Source organism: Corythoichthys intestinalis, chromosome 15, assembly GCF_030265065.1.
Source record: "Corythoichthys intestinalis isolate RoL2023-P3 chromosome 15, ASM3026506v1, whole genome shotgun sequence".
NCBI lineage: Eukaryota > Metazoa > Chordata > Actinopteri > Syngnathiformes > Syngnathidae > Corythoichthys > Corythoichthys intestinalis.
In genome coordinates, this window is record NC_080409.1 from 9,168,246 (window position 1) to 9,194,744 (window position 26,499).

A 26,499-nucleotide genomic window follows, 5' to 3' on the forward strand; every position below is an offset into this window, starting at 1 on the left:
GAGGCATCTGGTGAAAATTCTTCTAATTTCGAATAATAACACAATATCACAAACTCCCAAAAAATCTCAATGATAGATTTTTTTCAGGCCTAGTTTTTATATAAGTTTGCATCTGAATGGGGTGGGGGCCAGATTCTCGGAGGTGTTGAATGCCGAAGTACTCGGCAGTGACAGATCCTGAAAATCAAGTCACTTGGCCTTGAACTCTGGTGGAAAAAAATATGTAATAGCATACAGTGGATTGTCCCCAACATAATTTCCCAAAATATGTAGACCATTCCGGGAAAAAAAAGACCTTGTCAATCAGACTAAGGAAATGTTATCCATCAAGGTACATTTATTTTGTCATGTTCTTGTAATTAAATACATAGTGTAAGTGCAAATAGTTAAGAGTCCATCCGGGGTCTAGAGAACTACACAGTATAGAAGAACATAGTACAAAGTTGGACAGTTATTCAAACAAGCGTGATATCACCAGATACTCCTCGTCTTCATAGTAGTTGTACAACAGTACCCGCAACATTATCGTGTAGCGTATTGTTCCTTATCCGTATACAAAAGCAAAAACCTACAAATACCACATCTAGGACGCATATTTTTCAAATGAGTTTGTGCTTGGAAAACACCAAAAGGAAATTGTCTATATATATTGACATACACTGAGTTTAGCCTCATCTGCTTTACTCGAACATGAAGCGGCAAACATTGGCAGCAGAGCAAGACTGTAGCCACTTAGCTGTAGTTTTTGTGCCACACCATACAGTTTGTGGTAAGCACTGCGAAAGCTCAAATGTAGCGTGGTTTTCAAAACGGCACGAAAATCATATCAAATATTTACCCGAGGCTGAACTTCATGCTTTTTACTTTTGAATCATAAACACAAAAAAAAACTTCATTTTTTTGAGTTGTGAACTTGTCTACCTAGAGGCATTATGAACATGTGTGTTAGTGTTTACACTGCTCTAGACAGGGTGAAGTCTTCTCTAGTGGATGCTTTTAGAGAAGGCCAAGATGACAAAAGCGTGACATTGGCTCTTCAAGGGTGAGCGAGCCTCCTTCCTCCGCCAGACGTGGGGATCTACTCCTCCTTTCTCTTGGCCCCGGGGATCTTTGCTTGGATCCTGGACAACGGCGCACAAGTAAGAATTGCATGTTTCTGATAGGATTAAGTGGTCGTTAGACAGCAAAGAACTATTCTCTCTTTTTATGGTGCTAAATTGTGCCTGTCAGTTGGGTTTTGCTAAATAAGGAGAAAACGTGCACCCGCAAGTACCATTGTTGCTGGATTGGGACAGGGTTTCAAAGAGACTGGGAGGGAGAAAAATGTATTTGGCAGGTTGAGAAAATTTGGGCTACTTTTGGTCAAATTTGCAATTAATTGTTTTGATTAGTTTTTTTTAAAGAGTTAAACTAAACCTTGAAGTTCAGGTACTGTGCTGTCTTCGAGAATCATATTTGCTCAACTATTGTATCTGGCATTCTAGCGCCTCCCAGTGCATGGAGCTGTGAATTGCATATGTGATTTAGAGGTAACAAATTTAACAAAATTCTAAAAACGGCATAACATTAAAATACATTAGATGCACTGTGATTAAAAGAGGGTAAATAAAAATATTGAAATAAAAATTCTAAATTCTAAAAATTACATGTTATTTTTACTTACAATTTATTTTAAAAAATCTTTTTCTTTTGCTGTATTGGTGCGATTTCTGGTTTGTTTCGACTATAAAAAAAAAAAAAAAAAGTCTCGATAGAAATACAGTGGGGGGAACAGGTATTTGATACACTGCCGATTTTGCTGGTTTTCCCACTTGCAAAGCATGTAGAGGTCTGTATTTGTATCATAAATTCTCTTCAACTGTGAGGGACGGAATCTAATACAAAAATCCAGAAAATTGTATGATTTTTAAATAATAAATTTGGATTTAATTGCATGAAATAAGTAATTGATACATCACAAAAATCAAACTTAATATTTGGTATAGAAACCTTTGTTTGCTATTACAGATACCAAACGTTTCCTGTAGTCCTTGACAAGGTTTGCACACACTGCAGCAGGGATTTTGGCCCACTCCTCCATGCAGATCTTCTCCAGAGCCTTCAGGTTTTGGGGCTGCTGCCGGGTAATACGGACTTTCAGCTCCTTCCATAGATTTTCTATCGGGTTCAGATCTGGTGACTGGCTAGGTCACTCCAGGACCTTAAGATGCTTCTTACGGAGCCACTCTTTAGTTGCCTTGGCTGTGTGCTTTGGGTCGTTGTCACGCTGGAAGACCCAGCCATGACCCATCTTCAGGGCTCTCACTGAACGAAGGAGGTTGTCAGCCAAGATCTGGCTATACATAGCCCCATCCATCCTCCCCTCAATTCGGTGCAGTCGTCCTGTACCCTTGGCAGAGAAGCAGTCCCAAAAAATGATGTTTCACGGTTGGGATGGTGTTCTTGGGGTTGTACTCATCCTTCTTTTTCCTCCAAACACGACGAGCCGAGTTTAGACCAAAAAAGTTCAATTTTGGTCTCATCCGACCACATGACCTTCTCCCATTGCTCCCCTGGATCATCCAGATGGTCAGTGGCAAACTTCAAACGTGTCTGGACATGCACTGGCTTCAGCAGCGGGACCTTGCGTGCGCTGTAGGATTTTAATCCATGACGACATAATGTGTTTCCGATGGTTTTCTTCGAGACTGTGGTTCCAGCTCTCTTCAGGTCATTGACCAGGTCCTGCCCTGTAGTTCTGGCTGATCCCTCACCTTCCTGATGATCAGTGATGCCCCACGAGGTGAGATCTTGCATGGAGCCCCAGAACCAGGCAGATTGACCGTCAACTTGAACTTCTTCCATTTTCTAATAATCGCTCCAACAGTTGTTACCTTCTCACCAAGCTGCTTGCTTATTTTCCTGTAGCCCATGCCAGCCTTGTGCAGGTATATTATTTTATCCCTGATGTCCTTACACAGCTCTTTGGTCTTGGCCATTATGGAGAGGTTGGAGTTTATTTGTTTGAGCATGTGAACAGGTGTCTTTTATACAGGTAAGAAGTTCAAACAGGTGCAGTTACTTCCGGTAATGAGTGGAGAACAGGAGGGGTTCTTAAAAAAGAACTAAGAGCCGAAATATTTACTAGTTGTTAATGTATCAAATACTTATTTCATGCAGTTAAATACAAATTTATTATTTAAAAATTATACAATGTGATTCTCTGGATTTTTGTATTAGATTCCGTCCCTCACAGTTGAAGAGAATTTAAGATACAAATTACAGACCTCTACATGGCTTGCAAGTGGGAAAACCAACAAAATCGGCAGTGTATCAAATACTTATTCTCCCCACTGTATTTGACCCAGAATGTACTTGGATTCGGCTCTGAAAACAATATTGCCAAAGTTGTACTTTGTGATTTCTATTGACAAACGTATTTAAGCCTGTCGCGATATGCAATATGTCAATTTATCGCACGGTAAATAAAAATGAGGGCGGTAATTTTTACGGCTGCGATTTATCGCCGCGTGCGTGCGTACATACATATGTGCGTGCATGTGCTGCGTGAACTAGGCACACGTGCATGTTGATTGCATGAGACTCCAGTAGCTTTCACAGATATTTATTAGCCATCAACACGTCGTGGAAATAAAGTTCAGACATACAAAATAAGGAAACACTTCTAAATTAAACATTGTAAAATGTTAGCATTGCTACCTTGAGGTTAATGGGAAAAAAACAATGCACTAACCACTTTAGTCTACTACTGTATAAAACATTGACATTCTTCTCCACAACGAAAAATTGTGGTTAAAAGGCGACACATCAAACATGAAAACTCGCTAGATTAAAGAATTTGCAAGCGATGCGAACAAAAGAAATAAAAATCTATTACTGATACAACATGCATGACGAAGGAGAAGTGCATTTTGTTTTTGTTACTGAGTATAAAGCTTACTGTTAGTGGTGTAGCAAACGTACTTCCGGTTAACATTTCACAATAAAAGCATGCCATGTTCAGATTTCTGGAGGTAATCGCATATACTTCAGATTCTACACTAAAAATAAATTTGAAATGGCACCCATTATGAAAAATCTGATTGGCAATGATAATATGATGTAATAAATGCTAATAATTTGGCTACAAATTTTTTGCATTCGTACTTTGCAGAGCAAGATGGCAGTCATTTTGGATCAAACACTTTTAATGGGCTCTAATTGGCAGACAACCAAAATGACAGTGGGTTTCTCACCTATTTTGCACCTAACTAGCTTTAAAATGACTGATTATGCATTTTTTTTTTTTTTTTTTTTTTAAATATTTATACATTTTAATATAGTTTGTGTTTTATTTAAGAATAACAATTTGTTGCATTTCAATAGGTTACTTACTAGGATGTATTGTCACTATATTTGTTGTCAAATTGAACAAGAAGAAAGGTGCTTCAATCTGTATTGCTAAGGCCCTTTTCTCACACAGTTAACACAACAATGCAAAGAGAACTGGTATTCACAATTAAAATAGATGCGCAAAATACACATAAAACTTACTCAGACTTTGGTCAAACTATATTTAAACATTTTAGCAACTCTTTTAGCTCAACAAATACACTGGATGGCAATATTTAGTCACAATACACAAACTATGATGCTGGGAGCCATTTTCAGGAGTCTTGTGAAGACGACACTCAAATGAACGTGAATCACAACAGACCCAGTCAAAAAAAAGTTACGGCGTCAGTCGAAGGACAAAATTCACTCATTGGCTTGATGTCTTATTAATGTAAAACTCGCCATTGACACCTTGTGGTTTATTTAAATCACTACCTTACATAGTTAGAGTGACTGTGAAATACAGCAGCGTGGCCCTGTGACGTTAACAACAATGGCGAGCTACTGGTTTATGATTTAATTTTAAAATTTTAGAAAATTTATTAAAACGAAAACATTAAGAGGGGTTTTAATATCAAATTATTATTACTTGTACTAACATTTATCTTTTAAGAACTACATTTCTTTTTATCCGTGGGTCCCTTTAAATTCACAGCAGAAGGATGAAAAGAGCCACAGGATTAGACGTCTACAGTTAATCTTGAATTTGATTGTAATAAGGGACTTATTTAATCCCAAATTCCTGATGCACTGTGAGAAATAAAAAGTCTGAATACTTACTTCCCCACCACAGCGTTGACGTGGGTCCGTATTAGTCCTACGTATTGATCTATCTGCGCCTAAAGCAGGGGAGAAACAACAAATCATGTAAAAAGCCAATATTTTGCTCTATTAGATTGATGTTTAGAAAAACCTTACCTGATGCTTCTCATAGACAACGGGCATGGTGAACATAGAGACCACAGCTATAGGCAGAGAAGAGTGAAAATCTTACTTTGCGTAGGAAGAAAGCCACTTAATCTTGGGCAAACTGCACAGCTCCACACTTGGCAATTAGGGCTCCTAACACACTGACAAAGACATGCTGCCCTACTTACGATTACATAAAAGCTAATAATAACCTGAGTGTATCCAGTTCATACCGAGACATTACTACCAATGTGTAATGCAAAAAAAGTCTTAATGGGTTGGATAAAGACAAAGTCAGGTGACCTCACCTAGGATAAGCAGTGTCAGGCCATTGAAGAGTGCGCCCACGTAGGTGAGTAGCCACATCAGCACAGCAAACTGAAAAAAATAGGCATTTCAGAAGATTTAAAAGCTACAAACTTGGATGTTTCCACCAAACATGGTCTGCTCGTTACAGTAGAATGAGGAATGGTTTAAGCTAGAGTGTGGTATAAGCTACTTCAATGTGCGGTCATCTAACAGGGCAATCAGCTCATCAATTGAAGCAAAGGTAGGCCAAGAGTACATTCAGTACACATTCAGTAGCATCATGAACGAATGCTCATTCGCTGCCACCCTCCTAGTTCATTAAATTGGATGTCTACTAGTGATAAAGTCATTCAAATTCACTGTAGAAGGATTGAAAGAGCTTGGTTTTCTGAAAGTTTTCAGAAGTTTGGGTTATGTCGAAAGCGTAGGAACAGATCTCGTTTGTAATCCAGGGACTATCTGCAGTGGAAAAAGATGCCTACCTGTGCTAAAAGGGGAAAAGTGATAGTATGCAAACCTTCAAAGAGTCAATGAGATCTTGGACCAGGAAAAGCCTGCGCAGCTCTTTCATGCAGGTGTTGGTGTAGAGTAGGATCTTGTCAGCATATTTGCTAATTTGGTCCTGGGATAATGAGATTTCCATCTCCAGGTAGCCTCTGGATGGACGCAAATGCAGAAATGGAATCGATATCGATGTATAACAATAATTGGCCGTGCTGTGGTTCACTTACCTGAAAGGATGCCCTTCATCGGTTTTCTGCACTGCCTGGAGCACAGATTTGTAGATGCGGAAGCTGATGGTGGCAGAGAGGGCAGCCAGGGCTAAGTAGGCCCCGACGCTGACCACGCTGAACTGGGTCAGGGAGAAGAGGAGCAGAAGCACGCTGCTGAACACGGCCCCCGACTGCTTCACATTCCTCCAGTACAGCAGGTCAATAGCTGGGTTGTGAAAGAAAAAAATAGGCTTATCATTCCACTTTTCAGAATGTACTTCAGCTAACTCGTAGAAATTATGACCATAGACTTCATAATTGGATTGACGGGTCATTTCCGTCAGCCACTACACAACGCCTTCAAGTAGTGCGCTTCAGTTATTCGCAGTCGGTCACAACACATGCAGGGATCTAATGCCGGATTTAGGTTGAAAAAATACGAAACCTTTACCGCATACAAACAGGAAGGACTGTCTCAGGAGTGATTTGTTCGAAGATTCGAGGTAATTATTATATTATTCGTACCATGCATGCATTTTGAAACGTTGTGAAAAAAATATCAATGGGAGAAATTAACCGCTTCGGCATTGGCGTCATTCTTCGACATATTTACGTAAAATAAATGCTAACTGCCGGCTTTTTTGCTCATTTAACAATGAATCGAGACTGTTTTATGTTTGTATTTATAAAAAATTTGAGGATCTAAGCATTTATTCACAAGAATTTTCTCCGAAAAAGCTCTGTTTACATATGACGGCCACCTCTTTGACTAACAGACTGGCATCGTACTTCGACATATTTACGTAAAATAAATGCTAACTGTATGTTGTTGTTTTTTTTGGTTGCTTTTAACCATGAATCGAGACTGTTTTACATCCATATTTATAAAGAATTCCTGTATTTAGGCATTTATTCACAAGGATTTTCACCGAAAAAGCTCTGTTAACATATGATGGCCACCACATTGACTAACAGACTAGCATCGTACTTTGACATATTTACGTAAAATAAACGGTAACTACACGTTTTTTTGTTGTTGCTTTTAACCAACACTCGAGACTGTTTTACGTCCATATCTATAAAGAATTCGGGGATTTAAGCATTTGTTCACAAGAATTTTCACTGGAAAAGCTGTTTACATAGGACGGCCACCACGTTGACTAACAGACTAGCATCGTACTTTGACATATTTACGTAAAATAAATGGTAACGGCACATTTTTTTCATTTATCATTATGAAGTCTATGTTATGGCTTTTTTTTGCATCCTCAACAGCAGGGGTGTTAAACTCATTTTGGTTGGCGGGCCACATTTATGGCAAATAATGTCACGCAGGCCAGACAAATTTATTTTTGGCCAAATAAGGCAATTCACTCGCCGCAGTTGACGGCGTTTGACTTCCAGTCAAAATGGATTGGATGCCGAGGGCCCTCAATGGCACTGGAAGATGAGCATTCACACCCAGTCCTTCCAGTATAAGTTTGGATGTCTGTCATTGTCAATGGCAGGCAATGAATAAATTTTGCATCACTTTCATGTCATTTAATGAGATGGATAAGATACTTACACCTCATTTCCTGTCAATTTTGGAACATTTCCTGTTGATTTTTTGAGGCTGCTCCTGGCTACCTTCCTTGGTTGTGGGGCATTTTTATTTGGATCACTTTAATGTAATTTTAGGGTACTTATGGGAAATGTTACCTCTAGTTTTTCATGTGTCTGAGCAGACACAAGCTCCCTGAGCAAACTGAGTACCACTGTGAGCAACATCAGATGTGTACGCTGTGGCCACACACCAGTATCACGTCTGTTCAAAACCTCGGATCATAGAAAGTGACATTGCTTGTTACAAAAATTAAAATACAGCAGCAATTTGCATTAGTTTACTTTTAATATAATCGATTTGGCCCACTTAAAATGAAAAAGACAAAAGTCTCATTGTTCATGAGATGAGTACTATGTTATATGTGAGAGTCCTGTTATAACCATGGGAAGAGTTCTGATTTGGCCTGAAAAAGGTCCAATTGTGGCATAGGTGAGTTAATGAATAAAACCTAATGAACAACCACATTGGGAGTACTGTATATCAAACTCCCACAATTAAACTGTTCAGACAATAAAGACACTCAAGATTCCTATTCTTCTTGTCTAAGCAGCTATACAGGACAGCTAAAAAGCAAAACAAAAATCTCCCTCAGTTTCACCGATTGTCCTTCTATTTGCACATACAGTGTATCACAAAAGTGAGCACACCCCCTCGCATTTCTGCAGATATTTAAGTATATTTTTTCATGGGACAACACTGACAAAATGACACTTTGACACAATGAAAAGTAGTCTGTGTGCAGCTTTTTTAATAGAGTTCATCTATTCCCCCCCCCAAAATAACTCAAAATATAGCCATTAATATCTAAACCCCTGGCAACAAAAGTACATCTCTAAATGTCCAAATTGAGTACTGCTTGTTATTTTCCCTCCAAAATGTCATGTGACTCGTTACAGGAGTGCTGTCAGCATTGCTGCAGAGATTGAAGAGGTGGTGGTGGTGGTGGTGGGGGGTCATTCCCACCACCAGGCTTGACTCTAGGCATGACACACTTATCTTTGTACTCCTCACCTGGTCGCCGCCACACATGCTTGAGATCATCGGAACCAAACAAATTAATCTTCATCTCATCAGACCATAGGACATGGTTCCAGTAATCCATGTGCTTTGTCGACATGTCTTCAGCAAACTGTTTGCGGGCTTTCTTGAGTACCGTCTTCAGAAGAGGCTTCCTCCTGGGGTGACAGCCATGAACACCAATTTGATGTAGAGTACGGCGTATGGTCTGAGCACTAACAGGCTGACCCCCACCTCTTCAATCTCTGCAGCAATGCTGACAGCACTCCTGTAACGAGTCACATGACATTTTGGAGGGAAAATGACAAGCAGTACTCAATTTGGACATTGAGGGATGTATGTAGTTCCCATGCGATGTACTCAGTTTTGTTGCCAGGGGTTTAGATATTAATGGCAATATTTTGAGGGGGGAAAAAATGAACTCTATTATGTAAGCTGCATTTAATGTAAATTTTGGATTATTTCCTGTTGATTTTTCAGGTATTTCTGGCCTGCTTCCTGTTGATTTTTCAGGCATTTCCAGGCTACTTCTTGTTGATTTGGTGTAACTTCATGGTGGATTTTGGGTCACTTCCTTGTTAACTCGTTGGCTGCCTTTGACTGTTGGGGCGGGGCGAATGAACGAATGTAACTGTGGACACGAAAGTGAGCCAAGTGCAGTAGTGTACACAAATCTACGGTCCCAATGTCAAAATAAAATCATGTGATTTTGTTTGTACAGTGGAGCTACACCGTGCCTGTCAGGCAGAACAACCGTGGGACTGGATTGGACCCACTGGCGGGCAGCATCCGGCCCGCGACATTTGACACCCTTGTTCTACAAACACATCAGGGTCAAACAGCTGGTATTTGGGTTCCTTGTCCCTATAGAGCCATACAGTCCCCTAACTGACTTATCTCCACGAACACCTGCTTTGCTCTCATACATACATCCCATCCAAGAGCAGGCTCCATATTGCACAATTTACCTAAGGCGGAGAATTAATGATTGACCCGTGGCGCACAGAAACGGGAGCGAAATCAGCTTTTTCGAAGATAACGGTTCAGCGTGACATGGCCGTTCTGATAAGCGGTCAGTGATGCAGATGATTCAGGGTCAACTTGGTACTCCAAGCATGCTTTTTATTTTGGAGGGCAATTTCCAGAGATGGTTGCAGCATTTTCTAGAGGTCTTATCACAGACGCTTTATAAAAATGGTAGAATCGCTCATGAGAAAGATCCCTCTTGTGCCTTTCTCTTCCTCCCAGAGCAGCGCGACTTGCTTTTTTGCCCGCTCTAATTTTAGCAGTAGAGCCGTGAATGGCATAGTGATGACAGCCATCTTTGCTGGCCTCTGAATAGACATCTGCCGAGTCCGAAAAAGAAGCCCGGCAACATCTCGCGCCTCTTATTTGACATGGTAGGTGCACGCTGTTACCGTCCCCTTTGTTTCTAACGCATTATTGTGAACTCTCAGGAAGCAACAATAAGTCATGTAGATGAATAAAAAGTCATCAAGAGGAGTTGGGAATGGGACCGACGCGCTACCTCGACAAAGTGGGCCTGTTGGAGATGCTGTGAGGAAATTATAAATGCACAGGTGTGTCGCTCTTTCAGTAATTGGACCCCACACAAACATAGACAAAAGGCAAAGCGGCTTTGCTGGTCAGTGCGGTGGACAGGCCGGCCGGAGGTTAAAGCGTGAGTGCGCTAGAAGCGGGTACTGACCTGCGGCTCCCATGGCTGAACAGGGAAAGAGGCAGCTGCTTTATTCATGGACAAAAGGAGAGCGTGAGTGTGTGTGTTCGCTTCGGGGGGGGCGTTTGTACCCCCCCAATACAGACACACTCCGAACAGGAAAGGAGGGACTTAAACCGCAAGACCCAATCAGCTGCTTTCTGATGACTTGACGGCGTTAACCCTTTATAAGGCACTCATTTAACTCATTGTCCACCATTGATGGCACTAGACGTCCAATCCATTCTGACTGGGGAGAGTGATCAGTTGCTGTCAGGCTTCCTAGTTTAAATACATTGGACATCTACCGTTGTCAGTGGCAGGAAATGATTTACGAGTACATACTATGAAAATAAGTACGCGGGAGAGGGGAGGAGGGGAAGGGGGTTGTGACGCCATTGCAAACGCGATGATAGGTGGCTCGGAGCGTTAGCATTAAGGGTGTGACAAAATATCGAAATGGTGATATATTGTGATACTTGGACGTCTACTAGTGATAAACTCATTCCAATTCACAGCGGAAGTTTGTTTTTCTGTTAATTAGTTTTTAGAATATCCTAGAATGATTTCCTGACCAATGTATCGATAATCATCGTATCGCCATATCGTCTGATCATCTTTATCGTGACCTTTCTATCGCAAACCATATCGTATCGTGAGGAACCAAGAGGTTCCCACTCCTAGTTAGCATAACATTCGCGCTCTCACTAGCATTTAGCGTGGCAAGCGTCATCTTAAACGCTGAGGAAACTTTTTTTTTTACATACAGTTACTATTATCATCACCAAGTGGGTGTTGTCCTTGTGGATGCTACAATATAAGAATAATTTGTTTTTTTTTGTTTTTGTTTTTTTTTTTTACTGAAAAAAGTCACTTGCCCTAAACTTTTCTTGAATGACGTATCCATAAATCGTGTGTTATTTATTTTTTAATCAAAACAACTAGAGAAAAGATAGAAAAGGGAAGAGATTCAGAGACACACCTGCATATTGAAAAACATATACAGTGGGGTAAATAAGTATTTAGTCAACCACTAATTGCAAGTTCTCCCACTTGAAAATATTAGAGAGGCCTGTAATTGTCAGCATGGGTAAACCTCAACCATGGGAGACAGAATGTGGAAGAAGAAACCAGAAAATCACATTGTTTGATTTTTAAAGAATTTATTTGCAAATCATGGTGGAAAATAAGTATTTGGTCAATACCAAAAGTTCATCTCAATAATTTGTTATGTACCCTTTGTTGGCAATATTGTTGGAAAATACTTATTTTCCACCATTATTTGCAAATAAATTCTTTCAAAATCAAACAATGTGATTTTCTGTTTTTTTTTTTTTTTTTTTTTAAATGAAAAAGACAAATTTGACCAGTTAATATAAACATATCTGATGTGAAGGACATTATAGAACAGATCATGAAATAAGATGTAGACTGTAGAACATGAAAAGTAACATCAGTTACTTTGCCGACTGCCGAGTAACTAATTGAGGTAATTTACTTTTTGGGAGAAGTAATTTGTAACTGTAATTACTTTTTTAAAGTCAAATTAACAACACTGTATATGGATCATTGTTGGATATTTATTGGGTGGCATGGCTCAGTGATAGAGTAGTCATTCCCAGAGGTTGTAGGTTCAATACCCCGCCCTGATGAAGTCGCCTAAGTATCCTTGAGCAAGATAGTGAACCCCACATTGCTCCTGGTGCTGCATCACCAGTAGGTGCATGGTGATGTAGTGTAATAGTGAACCTTTTGCACCTTGAAGATGCAAAGGTGCTAGACAAGTACAGGTAGTCCCCGGGTACGTACTCGACTTCATGCGATTTTTTTCGGCGACTTTACGCCGCCGGAGTCTGGTCCGCCATTTTGTCTGTTTAGTTTGACATATTTTTTAGTCGCATTCACAGTACCTTATTGTACCTCACAGTATGTTATTTTTCACTTTATTAATATGGCATATTCTTTCCTCATTAAATGTGAAGTTGTTTAGCTTTGCAGACAACAAGGCAATTGTGCTTTTTATTTTAAAGCTTTTTACTTCATTAACTTTTGACAATTTGTAAAGCTGTAACACACATATGTACACTTATGTTCAAAGCGCATTTTAACAATAAAACACTTAACACAAAACAATTGGTGTTCAAATGTCCATCTAGTCCGATCAATATTTAAATTTGGTAGATTAGTCTAATTTGAATTTGAATTATATTTATTAATCAAAATGTCATTTTAGCTTAGAATTATTAATTGCTGTCTAATATTTTGTTAAAAAAAAAAAAAAAAACGACTGTAAAAAATGATTCACTTGCATATTTTAAACTTTTAAATCTAGTCAAATAATTTTCCCCATCTTGTTTTGAGTTAAAGACTTGTTAACCGATGAATGTGCCAGATTATTCCATTTACTTGAAGTAAATATTGCCATTTGTTCTTATTAAGCCCATACATCTAAATAAATTGGTCTTTTTTCACTTAAATCAAGAAAAAAATGCTTTCGAATAATGTTTTGACCCATACCTATTCTTGAATAAAAAACATTTCTGACAAACAATTTTTTGGGGGGATTAAGTATAATAATTTATTGCTTAAAATAAGGCTGTTAAGCTTATATTCAGCTAGCTATTTTTCTTCAACAAATCTGAGTGAAATATACTTGAAGCGCTAGCAGATAATTTCACTTATTTCCAGTAGATTTATACTGAAAACAAGGGAATTTAACTAATTTTAAGGAGGTGTGTTTTTGCAGTGTAGTAATTTTATATTTTAGGAATGGCTTACTTTTATGCAACTTAGGTATTTACTCTGTAGGTAATTGTTGCCAAATGTTTACCATTACACAATGTCAGACAATCTGTCTTTATTTAGATGTTGGAATTTACTACTTGTTCACATTTGATGTTGAAAAAAAAAGGGCAATAAATTATATTTTTGCATTTTTATATTTTCTCTTGTGTATACTTTAAAATTTTACATAAATCTTTTAATAGAATTATCGGCTTTACATGATCGGTTATCAGTTGGAACTAGAAGCAAATGATCGGTTATCGGTAGAAAAATGTATTATCGTGCATCACTAGTCTGAATAAATACATTGGACCAAAAAAAAAAAAAAAAGGGTGCTACTTCGCGGCTTTTCACTTATCGTGGCGGGTTCTGGTCCCCATTAACCGCGAAAAACGAGGGATCACCGTATTTGATGTGTTGACATTCTAAATCAGGGGTCAGGAACCTTTTTGGCTGAGAGAGCCATGAACACCACATATTTTTTAATGTAATTCTGTGAGAGCCATACAATATGTTTGAAACTAAAAATACAAGTATTATGTGCATTTTTTGTCATTTCAACACTTAAAGTACAATAATTTCTCTGAATTCTGTTTAATATTTTATATAAATAATAATAATTAAATTAATATTAAAATAGTTATTTTAATATTTTGTTGGGTCCATAGATAGATTCACCCTATTTTAATATTTTGTTGGGTCCATAGATAGATTCACCCTATGTTTAAATGTTTAATATCATTTCATTGTGTTTGTGGAAAATACAAGTTTCAGCCTGAAAAGACTTGTACTTACGGGTTTAAACCAGCAGGGGGCAGCGTTCGCTTCTAGGCGTGCATGGGTGATAAATATTCGCATTTTAGAGCAAAAAGAAATAAGCTGTCTTTGCCGCAATGCGAGATGGACATTGTAAAATATATATATATTTTTTTCTTGTTTCAGGTGAGAAAAATAGTATAATTTGACTGTGTATATTAGAGGATTGCTTTATTTTAGGATGATTGTGATGTGTAGTGTGTGCTAATATAGTTCAAATATGTTAATCTTTTAAGTATGTTTATGTATGACTGCAGATGTGTTTGTAATGGCGAGCGGACAACGAGTGAATGCTAGAAGCGTCTAAAATGCAGAAGTTAAATGTTTTGTCACAAAAACTTGTATTTGCTTTTTAATATAATTATATTAGAATTCGCATTTTAGAGTGAATAAGAAATGAGCAGTCTGTGTGCAGCAATGCGAGACGGACGTTTTTTTTTTCTTGTTTCAGCTGTACAAGCAAAATGAAAATAAGACAAAATTCAATGTGTAGCAACAGACTGAAGCATTTAATCTGTCTGCACCATGCTACGGATGCATACCTATTACTTCTACCGACTGCCACACGCATCATCAGACTTTTCACTTTTCAGACATTCTCCACTGCCGCACCAGTCCTGAATGTCGCCTGATCACTGGCTTGCCGATGGAAAAAATATGTGAGCGCCCCTTACTAGTTGCTCTTTTTAACGCTTCCCCTGTGGCCCTTACGCCCGCCAGGTTTCCCCCGAGGTCTTAGCGCCCTTCCCGTCACATAACGAAACTTTTTTTTTTTTTGCTTAATAATCGAAGATTTGTCTGCGAGCCAGATGCAGCCATCCAAAGAGCCATATCTGGCTCGCGAGCCATAGGTTCCCGACCCCTGTTTAAATGTATGACTTCCAGAGACTGGCCATTTTTCTGTTCGGCACCATCACAATGGCCCGGTGGCAAGAGTCGGCTGAGCACCTGCCCGATACAGTTACCATAGCTACAGCGCTCGCTCCATTTTATCACTGAGAATGGAAAAAGGGAGGGGAAAATGTCTTCCTATGGGTTTCAATCTGGGGGCGCACAGGAACATAATGTGTGTGCGCACCCCTGTGAAGATCAAGACTGCCACTCCCTTTTAGTGTGAAGCACAAAGGGACAAAGGCAGGTTAAACGAGAAGTGTGTCTACCGTCAAATGATTTAACCGTCTAATTTGATTTCATAAGCACAAATCTGTAAAAAAAAGATGTTGTAGCACCGAGTCCAGGCCTGTTAGCTTTTAGCAGCCGTCCTCATCCTTCATGACGAAAACCAGAGCAAATGATTATCACCCGTGACAAGAATATGAATCCCCACCCTCCTCTTTCTCCTCTGAAGTGGAACTAGTTTAGCTCGACCTCATTAAGTCACTGAAGACTTCCTTGTGGCCTCAAACAAGTCATCGGCTCCGACGCGCAAACATGCAAGGGGACTTCTGTTGCCCAAAAGTTTAAAATGTTGCGGGCATATGAACAAATATTACCGGTCAGAATATACAGTAAGACTGATGGAATGATGAGTAGTTTGTAAAGAAAGTACGTCCTATTTTCAGTGTTTTCAAATGTCGGTGTCATTCATTTTTCTAAATTCCCTTCTGCACCATCATTTCTGACTCATTTATCACAATGACAAGGAATGACGACGCCACGTTATGTCACTATATAGCTAAACGGCTTCATTATTCATCCCCTTTGAGCAACGACTGCTTATTTTTGGAAATATCCTACACGGAGACAACAAAGAATGACTTTTTTTTTTTTTTCTCAACTCAGATTTTACAATTAATTGCACATTAGTGAGATCATATCAGGAGAGTAGCTGCTTCACCTTTAGATTTTTAGGTGATTCTAATGTAGCTACTGTACTTTGCATCAAAATCCAACGTATGCAGAGTCATAGACTTCATAATTGTATTGACTGGTCAGATTAAATAGGGGGCTGCCCACATCAAAAGGAGCTATTCACAAACACGCACGCAGCGATCTAACGCCAGATTTCTGTTGGAAAAAGTACGAAAGATGTACCGCATACAAACAAGAAGTATTGTTTCAGGAGTGATTTGTTTGAGGATTCAAGGTTATTATTATATTTTTCGTACCAGGCATGCATTTTAAAACATTGTGAAAAATATCAATGGGAGTAATTAGCCGCTACTGCACTGGCATCATAGTTCGCAATATTTATGTAAAATAAATGCTAACTGCATGTTTCTTCTTAGCTTTTAACCAAGAATCAAGGCTGTTTTACGTCCATATCTATAAAGAATTCAGGGATTTAAGCATTTATTCACAAGAATTTTCACCGGAAAAGCTCTGTTCACATAAGGCAGCCGCTAGCTACATTCACTAACGGACTAGCATTGTACTTCGACATATTTACGTAAAATAAATGCTGACTGCATGTCTTTTTGCTTTTAACATAGAATCAAGACTGTTTTACATCCACATCTATTAAGAATTCGGGGATTTAAGTATTTATTCAGAAGAATATTCACCAGAAAAGCTCTGTTTACATAAGGCGGCCGCTAGCTACATTCACTTACGGACTAGCATTGTACTTCGACATATTTACGTAAAATAAATGCTGACTGCATGTCTTTTTGCTTTTAACATAGAATCAAGACTGTTTTACATCCACATCTATTAAGAATTCGGGGATTTAAGTATTTATTCAGAAGAATATTCACCAGAAAAGCTCTGTTTACATAAGGCGGCCGCTAGCTACATTCACTTACGGACTAGCATTGTACTTCGACATATTTACGTAAAATAAATGCTGACTGCACGTTTTTTTGCTTTTAACAAAGAATCGAGATGGTTTCACGTCCATATCTATAAAGAATTCTGGGATTTAAGCATTTATTTACATTAATTTTCACCGGGAAAGCTGTGTTTACATATGGCGGCCGCTAGCTACATTCACTAACAGACTAGCATTGTACTTTGACATATTTTCGTAAAATAAATGCTCACTCAACTTTTTTTTTCTTGCTTTTAACAAAGAATCGAGATGGTTTTACGTTTATAGAGAATTCGGGGATTTAAGCATTTATTCACATTAATTTTCACCGGAAAAGCTCTGTTTACATAAGGCGGCCGATAACTACATTCACTAACAGACTAGCATTGTTCTTCGACATATTTTCGTAAAATAAATACTTACTCCATGTTATTTCTTGCTATTAACCAAGAATCAAGACTGTTTTACGTCCATATCTATAAAGAATTCGGGGATTTAAGGAAAAAAGATTTAACGAAAAAAGCTCTTTGTCCGTGATTCCACTCGGTCAGCTTTGACGGCCTTGCCAACCATGCAGGCCCCGCGCCACGTGTCCCGTCAATACATTATCAAGTTTATGGCAGAATGTTGAAATTGTCCATGGTGCATTGTGTGTATGTGTATGCTCTCCATATTTATAAAGAAATCTGGCCAATATCTCATATTTGTGGAAAACTGGGCCCCCTACTAAAAGCTTTAAATAGCTTCCTCAGAGTGTCCTTTTCGCACATCTGATTTTATAAAAATATACTGTATCTGTGTGCGTGTCCATGTATTGTACACTTTGAATAATATGTGAATAACTAAAAAGCCAAAGTATGTCTTTGAAAATTTTAAGGTCATGAAAAGCTGAAATAGTTTATTCAAGCATTGTTTTGTGTTGCTTTAAATTTTCGTCTTATTCTGAGGCAGCAGCGCTATTTCACCGAGCCTCTGCCTTGTCTCCAGTTAAAAAAAACACTTTTCTAACCCACTTAAGATCTTGTTACTGTAACATATTTATGTCACACTGCTGTTGCCATAGTGTGCACTTCCTGTGGGTGTGGTACTACACTACAGTATAAAAGGAATGTGATGTGTTGGTGGCACATATGCTGAGAAGCACGCTGAATAAGGAAGTGTTGTACCATTCAAGTCTTGGCCTGACATGTACTTAGATTAAGGAAGTACATAACAGTTACTAACAGTAAACAATCACGTTTGCGGTTTTTACATTTCTGGTGTTGATTTGATGGGTGACAAGCATGCATGTCTTGCACGAGCTTAACACAGGCTGCAGTTACGTTTGGGGCCGGAGGGGGCAGGCATGAGGGAAAAAAGTGATAAACTCCATTTAGTGCCTTTAAATGTAAAATAAAAATTTTAAAAAATCATGTTTGTCAATAGAAATCACTGTCCAGGTAAAACATTTTAACTCATTTTCCGGAGCGCATTCAAGGAAATGTATCTCTGTTGCGATTGGTGTCAAAAGCTGAAACAAATTCACCTGTCACGAAGAAACGATTTAAAACACAATATTTATGCGCAATATTTTAAAGTTGAAAGAATGATATCTCTATTATGTGGCCCAGTCCACCATTTCTTACCAATATGTATTTGAACTGATTTTAGAGTCATAAATTTATGACAGCAGTGAAAAGTGTCGATGTTTTCACCTCAACACAGCATTATTAATATTCAATTAACTTCATTAAACAAGCAAAAAAAAAAAAATGTTTACAACTATATCATTAAGTGGGTGATAATAAGCTTTAATAGGTTCTTAGTTTGTATAAAAAAAAATATGGAAGGAAAATCTAGTGTCCAAGCATGCTGCTTTCCGTACTATTGCACTGTGTTCATGGTCCTGTCATAATCAGTGTTTAAATTAAAAATAAATAAATAAATACAGTGGTATCTCTACATACGAAGTAATTGGTTCCAGGACCTTGTTTGAAAGTCGAAATAGTCGTATGTTGAGCAGGATTTTCCCATTAGAATAAATTATAATTTCATTAATTCGTTCCACAGCCCAAAAACCTACACTAAATCTTTAACAAATACTGCTGGTGCTTTAACAAATGGCAATTACACATAGCAAAACAAATACATTATAAATAAAAATCAGAATATTAATATAATAATAATTTCTGTAATAATGTAAAGAATTGAGGGGGCGGTTGTGTTTTGCGTGCTGTACCTGAACGCACCGCGTAGCTGACGTGACAGAGTAAGATAACTAGGTGCGCTAAAGATTTTTCTTTGTTTTTTTAATTTTCTGTTATTGGCATCAGCTGGGGCGGGCGGGCTGGCGATGTTACCACAAAAATAATTGTCACCTTAACTTATAAAGACTGGCGAACGGAGGTCGGAGAAGGACCGTCGAGATCGTAGACATTCTACGGCCGTAATGTCAAGCCATGTCACGGACACGCACACCACGCTCATATTTTTCTGTCATTTCCATCTTCATTTCAATGGACTCCACTAGCCTTCTTGGAACCAATATTGATTTCTCTCACAAGAAAATCCTCTGTGCGTCCGTCTTGCGGTGTCATAAATCGTCGTATTTTGAGCATGTCGTCAGATGTAGAAACAAATGGTGAGCCAAATTTTACGTCGGATTTCAAAAAGATCGTATGTCAAAGCGATCGTATGTCGAGGTTATTTTGACCCATAATGCGCCACAAAGAAGGCAAGACAAAAGATGTCCAAACAATCTCACTTTGTAGCCATTTTTGATATTACGTTTATGTTTACATATGGCTACTTCCCCAACATAGGTGATCATTACCATAATGTGTAATCACATGTGTTTAGACAACAATCAATTAGATATCATAGACTTCAAAACTCTATTGACCTGACACTTCGTCATTATTTGCGTCACACCTTACCATAGGGGGCTGAGCTTCATTTAGTAATAGTCATTCGAAGACAGCACACGCTCATGTCCAAGCCGGATTTAAGCTTGGATGTTTGAAGAAGTACGAAAACTGTACCGCATAAAAACAGGAAGGATTGTCTCAGGAGTGATTTTTTTTCGAGGATTCAAGGTAATCATTATATTTTTCGTATCATGCATGCATTTTTAAACGATGTGAAAAAAAATCAATGCGAGAAATCAGCCGCTACTGCTTTTTTTTTTTTGTTTGTTTTAACCAAGAATCATGACTGCTTTACGTCCATACATATGAAAAATTCGGGGATTTAAGCATTTATTTGGAAGAATTTTCACCAGAAAAGTTCTGTTTACATCAAGCGGCGGCTAGCCTCATTTGCTAACAGAGTAGCATTGTATTTCTTCAACATATTTACGTAAAATAAACGCTAACTGCACTTTTTTTTTCCTTTAACCAAGAATTGAGACTGTTTTACGCCCATATATATGAAGAATTCAGAGATTTAAGCATTTATTCACTAGAATTTTCACCAGAAAAGCACTGTATACATCAGGCGGCCGCTAGCCTCATTCGCTCACAGAGTAGCATTGTACTTTGCAATATTTACAGTACGTAAAGTAAATTCTAACTGCCCAGTTTTTTGCTTTTAACCAAGAATTGAGACTGTTTTACGTCCATATCTATGAAGAATTCGGGGATTTAAACATTTATTCACAAGAATTTTCACCAGAAAAGCTCTGTTTATGTCAGGCGGCCGCTATCCTCATTCACTACAACTATATAACTAAATATACAACTTTATAATGACAATAAAGGGCTATTCTATTCTATAATAAGTTGTGATTGCGTACAGAATTTATTAATAATCTATTTATAAATTATTTGCTGCATAATTCATTCTGCATGTTTACCTTAAGTATTAAGTTTCTGATGTGAAAATTGATTTATTAGCTGTAAAATTAAGTTGCTATTTTGGGCAAAAACATACGATATGTTAAATATTGCTATTGATTCTGAAAATATAGGTGATTATGTCTGCATTTGGTGATTCTAGTGTAAAATCTGAGAATGTTATAGCCATTTTAAGTTTTGTAATACCTATATAGAAAATAATTAATCGGGATTTTATAAGGGAACGACTTTGAATTTTTTTTGATGCCGCTTCTCATGGAGACTCATATATGGCTAAGGCAAGTGCCAGTTTTGTTTTTAGGTCGGTAGCAGCTTTGGTTTTGAAAATATTTGAACTTGAAGTTTTTGAAAATAAGCCCCCTATGGATCGGCCCTGCGCCCCGTGTCATGTCAATATATTATGAAATCTATGTAGATATTTTACTGCAAATATTAGGACCTCAAACCGTTGATTCAAACAGAATGATTGTCATCATTGCATTCTGCTATTTGAAGCTAGATTTGGTAAATGTACTTCATTAGCCTAATGAGAATCACCCATTTGTCTGATTTAATTTCCGGTTGTAGCAGATACAGTACAGAATGACGTAACCTGATCATTGAACCTTTATTTACTCAACTGCCGTAAATAATTGGAGCGGTGGCCACTGTTTGAAATTCCACCATTCCTATGAATCTATCCTTTAGATGTGGTTATATAATCAAATTGCTTACGCAGCCAGAGGGCTCATGACTAACTGCTTATCTGACATTGGACAATACTAAAATCGAATTTTCACATCAGAGGCTGGTAGTGATCATGATGCACAGTGGAGCGAAGGCGCCATTTTCTCTCACGGTCACTCTTTACGAGCGCCCCTCCCCGCTGGAATTAGAGGCTAGATGTGTTTTTTCCCCCTCCTGACACACGCTCTACAAGGTACCGTAGCAGTCGAACAGATAGGACTGATGTCATGGGTGTGTCCCGGTTTCCATGGTGACAGTCTATCTGTGACGACCGGATGCTTGTCGCGACAGACGCATCCAAAATTGAAAAATGCACGCTTTGTGAATAGGAAAGGTCTTTGCACGCATGTTGTAATTCTACGCCTTGTTTTGTCCTCACCAAAATCACACAATTGATTGTGCCATCAGGGTGTGTCTGCGCTGGCATTGTTCCGCATCCCAAAATTTGACTGATAATGTACACGTCACCTTGAAAATGGCATCGGCGGTATTGATGTACATGCAAGACGGACAATATAAGCCATGCACGCGCACACATAGACAAATCTGAGCGAGTACCCTGGCCCTTCCAGCCGCTCCAGGAGCTTTCCTTCTTTGTCACGTCTGCAGCGGCCTGCATGCTGGTGATCGCTTTATCCCAGATCTCTGGCTTGCTCTCTGTTCCCCAAAAAATCTTTACGTTGTCCTCCTTCTGTGGATCGTGCTCACTCGCTCATCACAGAAAAGGCATGAATGCTCGGATGTAGGAGCGTGCAGAGGACAGTGAGGGTGGGAGAGAGAGAGAGGGAGGGAGGGAGCTAGGAGGGATGGAGAGGCTTCCTCGACACTGCCGGCTGGCAGAGTTGCGCCGTCGATGCTGTAGCTGGTCAAATGCGGCCGTGCGAGTTTGTGGCTAGCGAGCGGGGGAGGGGGCCGCAAATTGTAAACATCGCAGCAGCAAACCGTCGATGATGATTAGTAGGGTTCAGAGGGTGGCTAAGCTTTTGTCTCGAAAGGGTCTGTAGTCTAGCTTTTCACAACAAAACGACCATGGGAGGCAAAGCAGGGTGATGCGTCGTCATACATCAGTACCTTCAATTTGAATTTTCAAAAGTACATTACAAATTTCAAAATTTCCTATTAAATTATAATCCCATTAAAACCAAAATAAGCTTTTTTTGTGACATGTTTTGAGTGACGATAACTGTATTTTCTGGCTGTATTATGTTATTCTTGTGCTGCTAAGGGGCGCAGCCTAGTAAATGACGTCAGTAGCTGGAGGCAAGGTGGTTTAGTTGCTCGGCTTTGTCTGGGTGGGAGTTGTGACGTCGTGCACCTCCTTTTGTGTTGACTGCCCTGTTCACGAAATGGCTAAAAGGCTTTTTTATTTATTTATTTTATCTCCCCCTCAACAGCACAATGCCTGATGCTTGCTTATTTTGGGCTCTGAACTAGGGGTGTCACAATTAGAGTGACCGCTTCCATAAGGTCAAAATGGAGGACATATTAAAAAAAATCTTTTCAGCTTTTAAGCATTGTATATTAATGTGGTAGCTTTAAAGCAGAGTGTTCATCTGTTGACCACATTAGTCACATAGTGCGTTTAAACTACCCTTATTTAATACTATTCCCGTAATTTCTCAAATATAAGGCGCACCCATGTTTAACGCGCACCCCAAATTTACTTGTAAAATCTAGGGAAAATTATTGTACCTGTGTATAACGTGCACCCTAATTTTAGCACCAATAAATAGAAGAATACAAGAAAACAGAGCTTGTGTACAGATACAGAAATGTCATTTTACTGACTGGTGAAATACAGCGCAACCATAGCACATTGGTAGTTCAAAACATTACCGTAAAATGACAATATGTACGGTAATAATATGACCTGATAACTTCTTGAACTTACCAGAATCCAGGAGAAAACGAAACAGATGTGACTTTTCTTTTAAAGACTGCAGTATAACATGCTCGTTTCATCATGATGAATAAATGTTTCCTCCATGGATTGATACGGTAAAATGAAAGTAAGAGGGTAAGTCGGAAATCCGAGAGAGCTCATCAATAGGAACTATTGATTAACAATAGGAACTATTGTTATTTGGGTTTGAGTTTCCCGAGGGACAGATATAGTTGACGGACACAGAAAGTCTGTGTTGTTATGTTTGTTATGGTCCGAGTTGCGGAGCTGCAATAAACGTTGGCTCAAATGAGTTCAAGAAACTAAATTCTGTGCTTTATGAAGAGTGAAAAAAGCAGAATTTAACACAGACGAAACATTCGGCTGACCAGAGTGAAGTATTATCGAAACAAAATGGTGATGTCTCGTACCGTAATGGTCGGCAACGGATCGCCGCATACGTTTCTTCAAGTTTTTATATATATATATATTTCTGTCTCCATCCATGTACCCGTTTATAATGCGCACCATGATTTTACAAGTTGATTTTGAGGGAAAAAAGTGCGCGTTACATTACGGTACATTTAGGTATTTTCTTAAGGCATTTTTTAGCATGTTCATTAGGGCTGGGACAATGTCACGATCCGATCCGTATCCCGATACCTGTGTGGCCATCTGATACGTGTAGCGATACTAGAACTATGGCAACATATTACCTTTTAAAACTTACAAAAACACAGAGGCATGTTTAAACTAGAAGTTAGATTGGGCCCGACCCGACCCGGCCCGAGCCCGATCAATAAACTTGATTTACAGGCCCGAGCCCGAAACCCCCCTGAAATTTTATGTTTTATTTGTATGCCCCAGCCAACCCCCCACCCCTCCCGAAATTTTATGTTTAATTTGTGACGACTCAGGAAAAGGAGGAAATGCGGGGATGCGATGCGTGGTTGCATTTTGTGTGATCACATTTGTGACGATGCCTGTGCATAATGATAACATATTAAAGCCTGTCTTTCGTAATGAATTCTCCCAGTTAAACAAGACTGTAAGATGCATATTCAGTAATCATTTATATCTTTTATATTTTTGTGTCTGTTCTGTCAGCCGGGTAGTGGATTTGACCTTTATTTTGATCTCTTCGAGTTGGTCGAGAAAAAACACGTTTTCTCAATGTTTAATAGTCTACATATTTCTATAATCATTATGAATGCATTTACACAATGAAATAACGCTGGAAAAGTTTGTTAAATATATTTCTCGTATGAGAGCAAAGCTTCACATTCATTTACATTCAGCAAAGCCGACAAAGGTTTCTGTATAGCATCTTCAACAATCAATTGGAAGCCTTTCCATACCCGGCTCCTACCGGTGCATGTTTGCCTTTTCAATACCCCCTTCTGTAGTTTGTTTTTCACTTCTTGCTGCTCCATATCGAAAAGGAAAGGAGGGTGCCAGGGCAAGAGGGGAAGATTAAAAAGAGGGCGGGACCACAGTGTTCACGTGCGCAGCTATGCACAGCACCTTCTCTGTTTGATCCAAATCATTTATTTTATAACAATTATTCCTTAGATTAGTTTATCCATTCATCGTTTTAGAATACATATATAAATATATATTTATTTAAAAAAAAAAGTTAGCGAGAGAGAAGCCTGGGCCCGACCCGGCCCGAAATTCGGATCGGGTCGGGTTCGGGCTTAAGATCTATCCTCTAGTTTAAACTAGATGCCATTTTTCATTTATTCTTTTTTTTTTTTACATAGAAAAGCTAACTGTTGCAGCAACTGTTCCTGTGCAAAATGGAACAAAAACTATTTAAAACACTTCACATTTAATACAGACTACAGAGTCCCGATCCGACACAAAAAAAGGGTTAAAACATGTTACTGTCCCACTGAGTTATTTTTAAACAAGAATAACAAAGAAAAATAGTAGTCTTTATTAAATGCTTCATTGAGTCGGTCCACTCAAATCCGCTCACGCTGCTCACTTACATACACACAATGAATTACCACTCGCACTACCCTAAGTGTTTAAACAAGCTCAACGATGCGGCATCTTTCAAGTAGGCCTGCAGCTATCGATTATTTTAGTAGTTGATTAATCGATGAACTAGTTAGTTCGAATAATCGTGTAATCGGATAAGGAACATTAAATAAAATAAAATACCTGAGCCGGGCCTCAAATGGTATAAAAAATAGACAAATGAGGATCTAAGTACAACAAAAGAATAATTGGCTAACTTACATAGAAAAGGTCAGCTAGCTTAAATGCTATAAAAGGCTAACTTTTCGTTTTGTACAATGCTCTTAACAAATGGTTCAAACACATATTCCAACAAAAAACGGCTCAATATACCTATAACTAAATTACGAATGTATTAAAAGAAGAAAAAAAACAGCGCAAACAAAAAATTATCTTATGTTGGTCTTAACAGGGAGCTACAGGATTCAGCCATGTTTAATGAGTTATGTCATATTCATTGTTGCCACTAGAGGGCAGCGTATCTACCCAAATCAATTAAACTACATACAAACATTTTCAAAACAAACCATTACAACGTCACTTTGATTAAGTAAGTACTTGAAGCAGCAAAATTTAATTTTGAGTTATTTTGTTTCTATTCATTTCTTTAGTCACTTCCTTTTCAGTAACCGAAAATGGACAGGAAGTGACATGTAAATGCCTTAAAATGAATAGAAAGCGACCCGTAAATGCCCCAAAAGAAAAAGCAATGAACGAATTTACTTTCACTGCCACCCTCCCACTTCAAATGGATTGGACATCTACTAGTGATACCCAAAGTATAAGTACAAAAATAGCAGTTTTTCTGTTTATTAGTTGTTTTGTAGGATGATTTCCTGACCCATGTCAGATCATGAGCTCATGATCGTGAGCCTTGTATCGTATCGTATTGTGAGCTATCCAGAGGTTCCTTTTCTAATACATACTGTACATGCCAAACCCATTATATTATCGCATTGGCTGCCATTGACGGTGCTGGTCCTCCAATCCATTTGAAGCGGTAGAGCGTTCGTTCATTCTCCGCCACCATCCCAGTTCA

At 38.6% G+C, this 26,499-nt stretch overlaps 1 protein-coding gene across 3 annotated transcripts in view; it reads right to left on the reverse strand.

Moving 5' to 3' along the window:
• Positions 1-313: 313 nt before the first annotated feature.
• The window catches only part of rtn1a (reticulon 1a), a 76,895-nt gene continuing 50,709 nt past the window's right edge, over positions 314-26,499 (reverse strand). The window contains exons 1-7 of one of the 3 annotated variants that reach the window (XM_057859264.1): positions 22,112-22,537; positions 6,324-6,531; positions 6,110-6,248; positions 5,592-5,661; positions 5,293-5,339; positions 5,155-5,213; positions 314-1,121 (exon numbers count right to left, since the gene is read on the reverse strand). In XM_057859264.1, coding sequence (XP_057715247.1) covers positions 1,079-1,121; positions 5,155-5,213; positions 5,293-5,339; positions 5,592-5,661; positions 6,110-6,248; positions 6,324-6,531; positions 22,112-22,172 — 627 coding nt within the window. In that variant the 5' untranslated portion in view covers positions 22,173-22,537 and the 3' untranslated portion in view covers positions 314-1,078. Of the gene's footprint in view, positions 1,122-5,154; positions 5,214-5,292; positions 5,340-5,591; positions 5,662-6,109; positions 6,249-6,323; positions 6,532-10,636; positions 10,772-22,111; positions 22,538-26,499 lie in introns of those variants that run through there. The other 2 variants (XM_057859265.1, XM_057859262.1) reach the window with 2 other exon arrangements.